Source organism: Poecile atricapillus, chromosome 23, assembly GCF_030490865.1.
Source record: "Poecile atricapillus isolate bPoeAtr1 chromosome 23, bPoeAtr1.hap1, whole genome shotgun sequence".
Taxonomy (NCBI): domain Eukaryota; kingdom Metazoa; phylum Chordata; class Aves; order Passeriformes; family Paridae; genus Poecile; species Poecile atricapillus.
The window spans coordinates 6,416,281-6,429,069 of NC_081271.1; the positions used below are offsets into that span (position 1 = coordinate 6,416,281).

Here is a 12,789-nt window from a genome sequence, read left to right on the forward strand (position 1 = left end):
TTATTATTCCTTATCTTCTTTTATAGATAGGTCTGAGAATGTCTGAGAGATAAAACTGTCATGGGTCATTAAACCAACACATCATTATTATTGGACAATTAGTAACTACACCACTTGACTGTTTCTTGCAAGTAAACAACAAGGATCCAAACAACACCTGCAATGGTTGTTGTCCTTCTCCAAGGACTGTTTGGATTCCTCCTTACGATTTCTCAGGCCACACTTTCTCAGGCCAGTGTGAGAAAGCTATGTGACTTGGTTTCACACAGCCTCTGTGCTCCCTGCCTGCTTTCAGCATCCATGCAGTAGAATCTGTGTGACTCCAGATCTGGCCCTTTGGCTTTGAGTCCTTTCCATTTTGTGACACTTTATCCCAGCAGTGGCACTTGGCACAGGCACTGTTGTCCCTGGTGACTGCAGTGGAACTGCTTCCAGCCTCCTGGGAGAGGGATTTGTCCACACCCCGCTGTTTCAGCCCAGAGACAGCAGCCAGAGCCCGTCTGGAGCACTGGGGCCTCTGGGTGCCCCCCAGGCAGATGAGGGGCTCGATCCCGAGGTGCCCATGCCTTGGGCCCAGCTTTGCCCGGCTGTTTCACTGGTGTTTTCCCCGGGATAGGGATAGTGCTGGGACAGGGAGAGCTCTCACCCAGGACACCCGTGGGTGGGAGGCCACGAGCGGCCCCCGTCCCTCTGAGCTCCGGCTCTGGGCTCCCCAGGCTGAGCTCGGAGCTCTTGGCCAACACCCGGAGGGTGGACAGTGCTGAGCCCCCTCCCCTTCAGCGGCTGCGTTGGGACGGAGCGATCCCGGCCCGGGGACGGAGCGATCCCGGCCCGGGGACGGAGCGATCCCGGCCGGGGGACGGAGCGGACCCGGCTCGGGGACGGAGCGATCCCGGCCCGGGGACGGAGCGATCCCGGCCGGGGGACGGAGCGGACCCGGCTCGGGGACGGAGCGATCCCGGCCCGGGAACGGAGCGATCCCGGCCGGGGGACGGAGCGATCCCGGCCCGGGGACGGAGCGATCCCGACCTGAAGAGGCGCCTGAGGAGGGAGGTGGCGGCGACCTTCGTTGGCGGGAAGACCAAGCCCCGCCCCCTCTCGCCCCTTTTTACAAACCAGCCAATAGTTGGCGCGGGTTGGTGATTGACATTCCTGTTATCCAATGGAGCGCAGCTGAGCGCCCGCCGCGCCAATGAGCGCAGCGCAGGGAGCCCCTCACTCTATATAAGCCGGGCCCGGGGAGGGCCGCCGCTGTTGCCGTGTTCCTCAGACTCGTTGCTCGTCTATCCCGGCGCTCCCCAACCATGGTGAGTGGGGCCAGGGCCCCGCGGGGCAGGGGTGGTCCTGCAGTGCTCCGCACGCTGCGGCGGGAAGGTGAGGAACGGGATGGGCGGTGGGATTGCCCTGCTGGGCTGTGCGGGGTTGTGGGTCTCTCTGCCCTGAGCCGTGTCTCATCCTGCGCCCTGTCGCTCCCGCCGTCTCGTCCCAAAATGATGGTGGCCTTGTCGAGAGCATGGCAGTCCACGGGACCCTCGGCCCTGGCCGGCTCTGGGGCTGCAGCTTTGCCCAGAGCACCGGCAGCCCCCGGGGCCAGCTGTCCGTGCGGGCCCGGGGCGCCCTGCCCTCACAGCCGGTGAAGCCGGGGCAGTGTGCGGGTGTGCGCCGCCCGCAGGGCCGGGGGAGGACCCGAGGTGCCGCTCCCCCGCTCCTGAGCCGGGACAGTCCGCGGTGTGACGGGCTGGGAACGCCGGGGTTGGGCTGATGGGGAGAATTCCTGAAGGACTTTGTGAGTCTGGCTGGCGAAGATGAGCTGGTAAACTGAGTCACCTTGAAGGGTAATCTGAAAGGCGGGATGGGGCTGGGATGTCCCGCAGGACGGGGTTCAGGTGCTGAGCTGGGCAGAGCAGCTGGAGTCTGGGATGGACCTGCGGCTCTTCCCCGTGGGGGTGTTGTATCCTGTATCTCTGAGAAGAGATTGTCAGAAGGTTACACGTGTCACCTTGCTACAAGTGTAGCAAGGCTGCCACTCTAGGTTTGTGAACGTGTGGGAAACACTTGTTGAGCTGAAAAGGATTGTTAGTTAGAGTATCGGTACGATATGTTGATGTCCCTTCCTTTGGGGGCTCTTTATTGCCACAGTTTTCAAATAAAGTCAAATCAAGAGTATGAATACAGCTCCTGGTATCTGCAAAGGATACAGGTTCCCTGGAGTCCCATCCCAGGGAAACAACATTCCTCCATATGGTGTGCTGATGACTTTGTTCTGAGCTGGCACAGCCATTCTCAGGAAGCTTGGCTTTCCATCAGCCTCACTCAAGGTCCTCCTCATCTGGATCTTGAGCAGTGTGCTGGGGAGTGCAGAAAACCTTGAGCCTGATCCAGCAGTGCCATGGAGGAGCTGTGAGGCTGCAGCCCAGCAGTGAGTGCAGCAAGGGGTTGAGTCTGCAACTGCTGGAAAGGCACTGACAGGACAGGCCAGTGCCCTTCAGCTGGAGCACATCCTGTAGGGAAAGGAGACAGGGACTGGGCTGGAGAAATTCTGCCTGAAACTTTGTGTGCTTGCAAATAATAAAAACAAGTGTGAGAAAAGCATTTAGTGTTAAGTAAATAAGAGGATTCTGTAGTGGTTTGAGTACCACTGCTGTCTGTATACATTTAATCCTTATTCTGAAACTCTTGTCAGTGATGTGTGAAGGTGCTGAGCTATAGTGAGTGGGACAGTTCTCTTCCAACTTGGAGCTGATGCTTTTGGAATAAAATCTGAGCCTTGTCCTTTAGTATTCTTGGTGCTGTGAAAAGGCTATGCAGAGAATAGGCAGAGAATCTGTTCAGGTCTGACAAAGATTTGTGTTTCATTGAGTAGCCACATGCTGCTTAAAAGTCCTTATCAGAGTTGTAGGAAAGCAGTAGAAAGAACTCTTAAAGCAGGACACTGAGTAGCACCAGGCCAGGCTTTGTGGCTGACCTTGTCTAGCCAAGTTTTGAAAACCACCAAGGATGGAGATCCCCTCCCACTTCTTTCGTGACCTTGTTCCAGGGCCACACTGCTCCCTGGGGAGGCTTTTCCTAACACAAACCTGAGCCTTGCAGCAACCTCTGAGAATCTGACCTGGAGCCACATGCAGAGCAGAGGGAAACCTTTTCCTGTGCTGGCCAGGTATCTCCTGTTGTTCACTGATATATGGTTTGCCCAACTGAAGGCAAGAGAGCCCTGTGGGATATTCAGGCTGGTTTCTGTGGGAACCTCCAGGATCTTTGCAGCATGGCTTCCTCTCAGTTACTGCTGGTTGTACTGGTGCAGGGAGGCACTGCACGATGTGTTGAACTTTGTATTTTGTCCAAGTAAACATGCCATGGTTTAATGTGGCACCAGTAGCACCTGGTCTGTGGCTGTGTTGCCAAACTATACATTCACAGTTGGAAGGGACATTGGGCCTGGCTGCTGGTCCTGCACAGGACACCCCCAAGAATCCCACTGTTTGCCTGAGAGTGTTGAGTTCTGTCAGCCCTGGGGTTGTGGCCATTGCCCTGGGGAGCCTGTTCCATTGTCTCATCACCCTCTGGGGGAAGGATGTTTTCCTCATATCCAGGCAAACCTCCCCTGTCACAGCTTCTGTTGGGTCCTGTCACTGGTCATCACAGAGCTCTCTGCCTCCTTTCAGGAGGAAGCTCTAGACAATGATCAACCCTCCCCTCTTCTCCTGGCTAAACAAGCCAATGGCCTCAGCTGCTCCACAAACCCTTCTTCTTTACACCCTCCATCTCTGTGGTGTGGGGTAGTCCTTACACACCTTTTCAGTGACCTTTCCTAGATACTTAGAAGTTTCTCTAGCAAGGTTTAGATCACTGGTAGGATTTCAGTCAGGTGAGGATACAGGCTAATGTGGTGGTCTGTGTTCTCTCCCTGCAGAAAAGTTTCAGGCTGTCCTGCTCTCCTAGAGGGATGTTCCCCGAGTCGTGTCCATGGTCTGGTCTCTGTGGCACTGCAGCCAGTTTTCCTGTCCCCTCTTTCATGCTGTGCAGGTTGGCTGTGTGTTCTCTGCCATGGCAGCACTGGACAAGCTCCATGCTTCAGCCTGGAGAGCGATGGTGTCATGGCTTTGGACAGGTGTGGCAGCAGCGCTGAAAAAGGCTTCTTGCAGAGAGGATGTGGGCTGGACATCTGAATATCCAGCTTGGATGGATGGGAGGTTAAAAGCTGTTCAGCTGCACAGTGTTGTGCTTGAAAACAGGCAATTTTTTTTTATTTTTCTTACAAACACACATTTTAGTTTCATGGGGTTCCCAATGAGTTTGAAAGGATTGTGCTCCTGCTTTTCTGCATTGACTGTGGATGTGGAGTAGGCAGTTCCAGGCCATAGAATTACAGAATGGTTTTTGTTCGAAGGGACCTTAAAGACCATCCAGTTTCATCTCTTCCAAATTGGAACAAGTTGCTTCCAGCCTGGTCTTGGACGCTTCCAGGGACAGGTCAGCCACTGCTTCTCTGGGCAACCTGTGCCAGGGTCTCACCACCCTCACAGGGAAAAATTTCATCCTAACATCTAATCTAACCCTATCTTCTTTCATTTTAAGGCTGTTTCCATTTGTCCAAAGTCCCTCTCCAGCTCTTGGAGCCCCTTTAGGCACTGGAAGGGGCTCTGAGGACTCCCTGAATCCTTTTCCAGGTGAACACCCCCAGCTCTCCCAGCCTGGCTCCAGAGCAGAGGGGCTCCAGCAGCTCCACGTCCTTCCTGTGCTGGAAGCCCAGGGCTGGAGGCAGCTCTGCAGGTGGGGTCTGACCTGAGTGGGGCACAGGGGCAGAATCCCCCCTGCCCTGCTGCCCATGCTGGGGGATCAGCCCAGCACACAGTGCGGGGTTCTGGGCTGCCAGAGCACATGGCCGGGGCACACTGAGCTTCTCATCCTCCAACACCCCCAAGTCCTTCCCCAGGGCTGCTCTCTGTCCGTTCTTTGCCTGTCCTATACTTGTGCCTGAAAATACTCCGGCTTATCCTGGAATTCCAAGGGACCAAATTGTCCCATCCAGTCACAGGGTCTGAACACAATTTTGGGTAACAGTCACATTAAACTGAAGTTCATGTAGGCTCTTCCAGGATGTGCTATGCTGATATTCAAAATTAGGTGTTGAATATAAAATGCCACAGATGGACCAGGAGTTTGGAGATGTTTCTATTTTGGTTTGCCTTTTACCATTTGCAGTCCTATGCTGCAATATTAAATAAACTGGTTTTATGCTCTGGATGTCAAAGGGAACTTGGGAATCCATAAATGGATAGGAACAGATAATTTTGCTGCCATGAACTATTTTCTGCATGGGTTTTGTGAGGTAGTTCTGTCTGGTGTACACAGTACCTTGTATACAGCTGTGTGGTTTGAGGCCTGATGGGGCTGTATGGAGGGATACGAATGGGTTTGTTAGGCAAAGCCTTTCCTACTGAATGATGATGTTTCCTCAAAGGATTGGGAGAATATTTTTTTGGTTTTGTGTACATTAAATGAAGTGCTCCCAGATCCTGGGAGGATTTTGCTGCCTCTGGTGGTTGTGCTCCTGGAGCTGAGGTCTGGGTGATGCTGTTCTGGACATTAGGCCAGTGAGATGTGATCATCAGCTTTTCTAAATACTTGGTTTGGTATGAAGGGAGGAATTGGCTGAAGAACTTGAAAGAGTTGATCAGACTCTTCCTGATTGAAGAATAACAAAGAGGAATAAGCTTGTAAAAATGATAATGTCCAAAAGGCTTTTTCTGGGTGGAGCTGATGATGTCTCAAAGAGGTTTTTGTGTTCTGTTGCGTTTTGTGCCAAGTGCCCCCTACACCAAGACAATAAGGCCAATGTTTTAATGGCTTTGCGGGCTGGCAGTCCCCCTGGGTGTGCTGAGCGTTTGCTGAACAAGGGCAGCGCTGTTTGTGCTGATTGATGTGTTTCTGTCCCACAGCGCGAGTGCATCTCCGTCCACGTGGGGCAGGCGGGCGTGCAGATCGGCAATGCGTGCTGGGAGCTGTACTGCCTGGAGCACGGCATCCAGCCCGACGGCACCATGCCCGGCGGCGGCGGGGACGACTCCTTCAACACCTTCTTCAGCGAGACCGGTGCAGGGAAACACGTCCCACGTGCCGTGTTTGTGGACCTTGAACCTGTAGTCATAGGTAACAGTGATTGCACAGCACTGTAGAACATTGCCATGGATTTTTGCTTAAGGGATCCGTTCTTCTAGTCCTGAAAAATGCTTTTGGGCTTTAAATTTTTAGTGCATAAAGCTTGCCTGTACCTTTCTAGTGATGGAAAATACTTGGCTTTGTTCGTTGGGACTGGAAAATGTGCATTGTGGAGCCTTCAAGAATTTGCAGCATTACCTTCTGCCAGCCTGTGGAGTTAAATGGGTCTCATGAACATGCTTCATGCTTTTGCTATGCAAGGAGCAGTTATAGCCTGTTGGAACAATATGGCATAATGTGTATTGCAGTCAGTAGAACCTCTTTGAGACACAATATGTATCATTAGGAAGATTCCTTATTGTACACAGGAATGATTCCTGTGCTTTCCCAAAACAATCTGAGTAAGCTGAGCACTGCTTGCAGAAATGAGTCCCCACAGCAGGCCTAAATTCAGGGACTTTTGAACATGTGCTTCAACTTCCTGTTGCCTTATCTTTGAGAAATAATCTACTCCTGAAAATGAGTTCTGTTCCAAGCTCTGGCAACACTGGCTTTTGGTGTTCAGATGTGATCCCTTGCATCAGCCACTGACCAGTCCTCCATCCTGGGGCAGTAGATGCACTGTCAGCTCAATATGAGCTTGTGGTTGCACAAGACCTTCATCCCTTGTGTCAGGAATCCTGGTTTTCCTCTCACCAGTGTGTGCCAGAAGTAATTCTTCTGGAGCTGTTTTTTTGCTATCTTGCATCAGGTAGTGATTTGGGGCTCTTGTAGCAGATGTCTGTGTTGCCTGTGCTTATGCATTTGCTGTGTTTTATCTTTCTGCAGTACAGAGTTGGGGAAATGTGTGAATGTGCTCAGGCTACTTCTCTGTACCCAAACCATGTCTCCCCTAAAACTTCTGTTCAGTGTAACACACGAGACCCCTTCTTGTGACTAACACAGCAGAATGAACCTCTCAGGGGAGCAGGAGGCTGTGGGAGTGCTGGCCTATAACTTTGAAATGAGCCCAGGCACCCCTGGCCATACCCTAATATTCCCAGGAGCTGTTGCAGGTCTGGCTTTGTGCTTTTTTTGAGCCCTGTGATTATTGCCTCCTCTGCTGCTGACCAGGTGGTGGCTCTGAGCAACCAGGAATGGGTGAAAAGTGAGATGAGGGAGAACAGGTGGCAAAACAAGGCAGAGGAGCTGATGAATCTTGGAACAAATGCCAAAAAGTACTGAGTGTTCCAGTGCTTGTTGGTGTTGCAGGTGTAGTGTGGGGAGATGGGCAAGATTGGTAATAATCAAAGGTAGGGCTTTTTGTTAAAGGTTATGTCATGTGCCTTTCTGGGAGATAGCTGCCCTTTGCTATTCCTCTGCTAATGTGAAAATTACTGCTCTGGTTTCCTCAGCAGGGCTCATGGGTCTCCCCATTCATGCAGCAAATCCCTATGCACTGAATTTATGAAAAACCAATCTTTGTGCATGGAGCAGCTGTGAAGCTGCCACATGTGCACAGGGATTTCTGTCCTTCCACATCAGTGCTGGTCTTGCAGAAAGCAGCGTCGTGGTGGATATGCACCACCTCTGTGAAAGTGGTGGTAAAATACCATCAAACTTTCCACCACAAAATAGGGCAGAGACATCTGGGAATTCAACACAAGTGTCTTTGTCTACCCCAGCTAGACTTGAAAACATGAAGACAGTATGTCTGGGACAAGCTGGTTTAGCTGTCCCCTCCCTGAAGTACTTTGGTCCAGGCACACTTTTGTAGTCCAGTGACTGATCCTCTGAATTCTACAAGTTTTGTTACTTCCTGAGGACCATCCTGGCTCATGCTACCCCTTTCTGCATAGGATAAAGAACTATTTTATTTTAGTTCTGTATTTTTTCCTTATTACCAATATTTGTCCTTTTTAATGTGGATTCTCAGACACATGGGTATTTGAGATGGTAAATTTTCCAAATTGTTTTTTTTTATGCAGTCTTAGAAGTACTTTAGACTATCAGGTTGTGGGCTGCAGTGGGAGCTGCTCAGCCTAAACTGGTTTGAGTGCTAACTGTATTTTTACATATTTAACTTTACTTATCTTTGTCTTGCTTGTTCTATTTCAGAATAATGAATACATGCAAACAGGCAACTTCAGCTGTAGTTAATAAAGCTCTCTTCTGATTTAAATTAAAGGATGCAATACTGCAATAGCCCACAACTCCAGAGTGGCTTGAGCTGAACCAGAGACAAAACTCTGCTGAGTGTCTTTGTACCTTTCTGGTAGGACAGAGCTTTAGCCTGCTGGGTGTAAGTGCATTTTTCTGGGAGCTAGTAGCTCTAAATCAGTCTCCAAATGTGTAACTGCTGGGGGATGCTGTGGGTGCATCTGTACAGTCACTTTAACACAGCTGTTTGTGCTGTAGCTTACAGCTCAGGGTTTAGATAATTGCAGAACCCTCCAAGAGCATCTTTGTGTTCCTTTTGAACCCTTCTTTACCTTTGGCAGAAAGTACAGTGAAGAGAAAGAGACATGCAAGCTGTGTTGGCTCTGCTGCCCACAGAAGCATCCTGGAGGTATTGGGAAGTAAAGGGGGAAAATAGGATTTCACCTGCTGAGCTGCAAAAGTTTAAGTTGTCTTAAACTGGAAGAATGGTTCTACTGCCATAGTCCAGTTTTAAGTTGCTCTGACAGGTCAAAATTCTGAACTTCAGTGTAAAATAGAAGAGTTTCCTAAATGGTAACTTAGTTTTTCTTAGTTACTCAGCACTTAGGCTGTAGGAGATCACCTACTGATAGGTAGTTGCTTTTTCTCTCTAAAGGTTTAAGTACATTATTCTGGACACCCTCAGAAGTTTAAAAAAGCTATATATATAAAATTAACTTTAAAATATTTATATATTCTATAATAATATATATCTTGTCTCTCCCCAGATGAAGTTAGAAATGGGGCATACAGGCAGCTCTTCCATCCTGAGCAACTGATATCTGGTAAAGAAGATGCTGCAAATAACTATGCTCGAGGTCACTACACAGTTGGGAAAGAGATAATTGATCTGGTTCTAGAACGTATCAGGAAACTGGTAAGACTTCTCTTCACCAAAGGTTCTGAAATGTCTGTTTTACAGGATTTGGAAATGAGGTTATCAAACACATAGCCCTATAAACTGTGCTTTGATTTCTTTGTGGTATGAGAATTTATGGTCTTAGTCTGCATCTGGTTGTATTCTTAGCCAGCTGAGAATGGCTGGATTATTCCTGTGAGATATGGCTTTCAAGTGGCTTAAAATGCTGATGAGGCACCTTAAACTTCATATATAGTTTCATGTTCAGAAAGCCAGAACCAAACATTATGATTTGCATAGTTCCTGCTGGAGAAGGGTTTGTCTCTAGCTGTGGCTCTTTCAAGGAAGTTTAAATAAGAATGCTTGTTTCTGTGGTTCAGACTATTGTTTGCATTTCCTGCTATTATGATTTCTGGATTAATTTTAAGGTAATAACAGTAGAAAAGGAGTAAATCTCAGTAAGCTGGGATGTTTCAGCCTGCCCAGTACTTCAGTCATCTGGCAAACTTATGAAAGTGGCCATTTAGGAGGTTCAGATTCCCTATTTAGGGCTGCTAAGCGTGTCCATTGCCAAATGTGTCACAAAGATAGGAATTCTCACTGCACAAAACCCAGGTGCTTTGATATTGAATGTTAAGAATTGTAGTGTAAAGTTTACCTTTTGCAGGTCACAACTGGAATTATTCTCAACACTTGACTGCCACAGTCTAATTAAAGCAATGATAAGTTTGCAGCAGGCTGTACTTTGACCTGAAAATCATTTATCATTTCTTTGTATAAGCTGTTGGCAGTCCCTGTTAATGCTGGGAGCTGAGCATCATGTGGCACCTCTTTGTGAGGACAGGGCTGTCTAGTTTTGTCTTCTGAGTAGAGTGAATGGGACTGGCACTGTAATAGCCTGTGACAGCTCACTTCCCTGAGCGGAGATACACACTTGGCACTCATCCAGCATTAGAACAGCAGCTCTGGGATGGGGGATTGCTCCATTTTTGTGCAGATAGAGAACACCAAGGAACTGTAAGGCATAGATAGTGTGTAGGTCTTTGAATATTCCTGCTTTTCTTGCTTGTTAATGGGCTCAGCTGAGAATTTGGGGTAGAAGGAATTTTGAGCTAGCAGTGTGAAATGGTCATCATCCAATAGGGAGGGAGTTGAAACCAGCCAAGAATAGTTTTGCATGGACACCTCCTTGATTCTTGGTGGATAAATTCCATATTTCTGAAGCATGAACAGTTGGTATGTATCAGAATTCAGAGCTGTCTTTCTTGAGCTTGATTGGGGATTCTTAATGTACACAATGTCTTGAACACCTGCGTTTTTCTCTTCCAGTCAGATCAGTGCACTGGCTTGCAGGGCTTCCTGATTTTCCACAGCTTTGGTGGAGGGACTGGATCTGGATTCACTTCTCTGCTGATGGAACGCCTCTCGGTTGACTACGGGAAAAAATCTAAGCTGGAATTTGCCATCTACCCTGCACCTCAGGTCTCAACAGCTGTCGTAGAGCCCTACAACTCCATCCTGACCACCCACACCACGCTGGAGCACTCTGACTGTGCCTTCATGGTTGACAATGAGGCCATTTATGACATTTGCCGTAGGAACCTGGACATTGGACGCCCAACCTATACCAACCTCAACCGCCTCATTGGTCAGATAGTATCTTCCATTACTGCTTCCCTTAGGTTCGACGGTGCCTTAAACGTGGATCTCACTGAATTCCAGACCAACCTGGTGCCTTACCCTCGTATCCACTTCCCCCTGGTGACGTACTCCCCGATTATTTCAGCAGTGAAGGCCTACCACGAGCAGCTCTCGGTGGCAGAGATCACCAACGCCTGCTTCGAGCCCTCCAACCAGATGGTGAAGTGTGACCCACGGCACGGCAAGTACATGGCGTGCTGCATGCTGTACCGCGGGGACGTGGTGCCCAAGGACGTCAACGCCGCCATCGCCGCCATCAAGACCAAGCGCACCATCCAGTTTGTGGACTGGTGTCCTACTGGATTTAAGGCAAGTCTCAGTTCCACCATGATTTCTTAGGCTTCTTGTTCACTCTCCTGAGTGTATGGAGTGTGTCTGCTCTGAGCTGTTGTGTGGGTACCTGGTTTGTATTCTGAGATGTGGAGATTTAGGTTCTCGTGCAGAGCTGTTTTGTGATTTTAATTTTAATCAACTCCTGTTGTCTGACTTTGATCGTTGTCATTGTCAAACAGCAGAAAGAAACTCATGGTCTCTTCCACGTCTCCTGTATAGGTTGGCATCAATTACCAGCCCCCCACAGTGGTTCCTGGGGGCGACCTGGCCAAAGTCCAGCGGGCAGTCTGCATGCTGAGCAATACCACGGCCATTGCCGAGGCCTGGGCTCGCCTGGATCACAAGTTTGACCTGATGTATGCCAAACGTGCCTTTGTTCACTGGTATGTTGGAGAAGGGATGGAGGAGGGGGAGTTCTCGGAGGCTCGGGAAGATTTGGCTGCACTTGAGAAAGATTATGAAGAAGTAGGCACAGACTCGATGGATGTAGAAGATGAAGGTGAAGAATATTAAATCCAATGATGAATTGCAAGTCTGCCATTTCACTGCCTCTTTAGTAGCACTGTAAATCATGTAAACTGATTGGAATAAAATTATTTGATCATGAACTTTGGTAGTATTCAAACACTATGTACACTCATTAACTGCATACAATCAGCAGTCCAAGAGATGGAATTATTTTCTGAAAAAGGTAGCTGAATAAAATAACCATGCTATAGTTCAGTCAGTTCTTGTCCTTAAGGCATTGCTATTTGAAGAGCTATTAGTGCCCAGAACATGAGATTAGAATGAGCTGGGGCTTTTTCTGGAAGGTGTTAAGTATATTTTTTCCAAGACTCTAGAGCTGCTGTCACAAGAGACAAAAGGAACTGTGTTACCTACAAGATGCAAGAGCTTCAAAACTGAAGGCTGTTTGAGTTTGGGTTTAGTTGTATCCTATTCTTAAGCTTAGTGAGAGACATAAATTAGAGATGCAGTAACCTGGATGGGGAGAGGCTGCCCAGGGTGTGCCATAGCACGATGAACCTGACACTGTAGCCAGAGCCTGAGCAGTGTTTGCCCTTGTGTTGCTGTGCCCTCCCACAGAAGGAGTCCCTGTCTGCAGCTCTTTAGAGTCAGACTTTGCCTAGTGCTGTCTAGAGAAAAATCTCTGGGTTAACTGGCCACAGTTAAACACCTTAGTTTTCCCTAAAACTTAAGTCTTTTGCAGAAGTAATTCTTCCATGGGTTCAGATATGAATACTACCATCCTTCTGTGCAACCTGATGGAACAGGAGAGGATTTGGCTAATCAGGTTTATCTTCAGATGTGAACAGCTTCTGTCTGAAACCTTCTGTACAGACTGAGTGGGGGCCTGGGCACACAGTGAACCACAAACCAAATAACTTCACTGTTGTAGAGCTGGATGACTGAGGAATCTCCCCCACAGCAATGGCCAAAGGTGGAATAGTTAAATCTTAAGATGATGATTGAATACTGAATGTGATAACAAGATACCAAAGTCTCACTCCAGTATGAAATTTGGGCTGGACTTTTCCCCATCCAATTTCAAACTTATT

At 48.8% G+C, this 12,789-nt stretch overlaps 1 protein-coding gene across 1 annotated transcript; it reads left to right on the forward strand.

Annotated features, from left to right (window-relative positions):
• Positions 1 to 1,164: 1,164 nt before the first annotated feature.
• Positions 1,165 to 11,834, forward strand: LOC131587678 (tubulin alpha-8 chain). Its single transcript, XM_058855804.1, has 5 exons — positions 1,165 to 1,307; positions 5,940 to 6,150; positions 9,066 to 9,214; positions 10,526 to 11,206; positions 11,450 to 11,834. The coding sequence occupies exons 1-5, from the start codon at positions 1,305 to 1,307 to the stop codon at positions 11,741 to 11,743; spliced, it is 1,338 nt and encodes a 445-aa protein (XP_058711787.1). The 5' UTR covers positions 1,165 to 1,304; the 3' UTR covers positions 11,744 to 11,834.
• Positions 11,835 to 12,789: the final 955 nt, after the last annotated feature.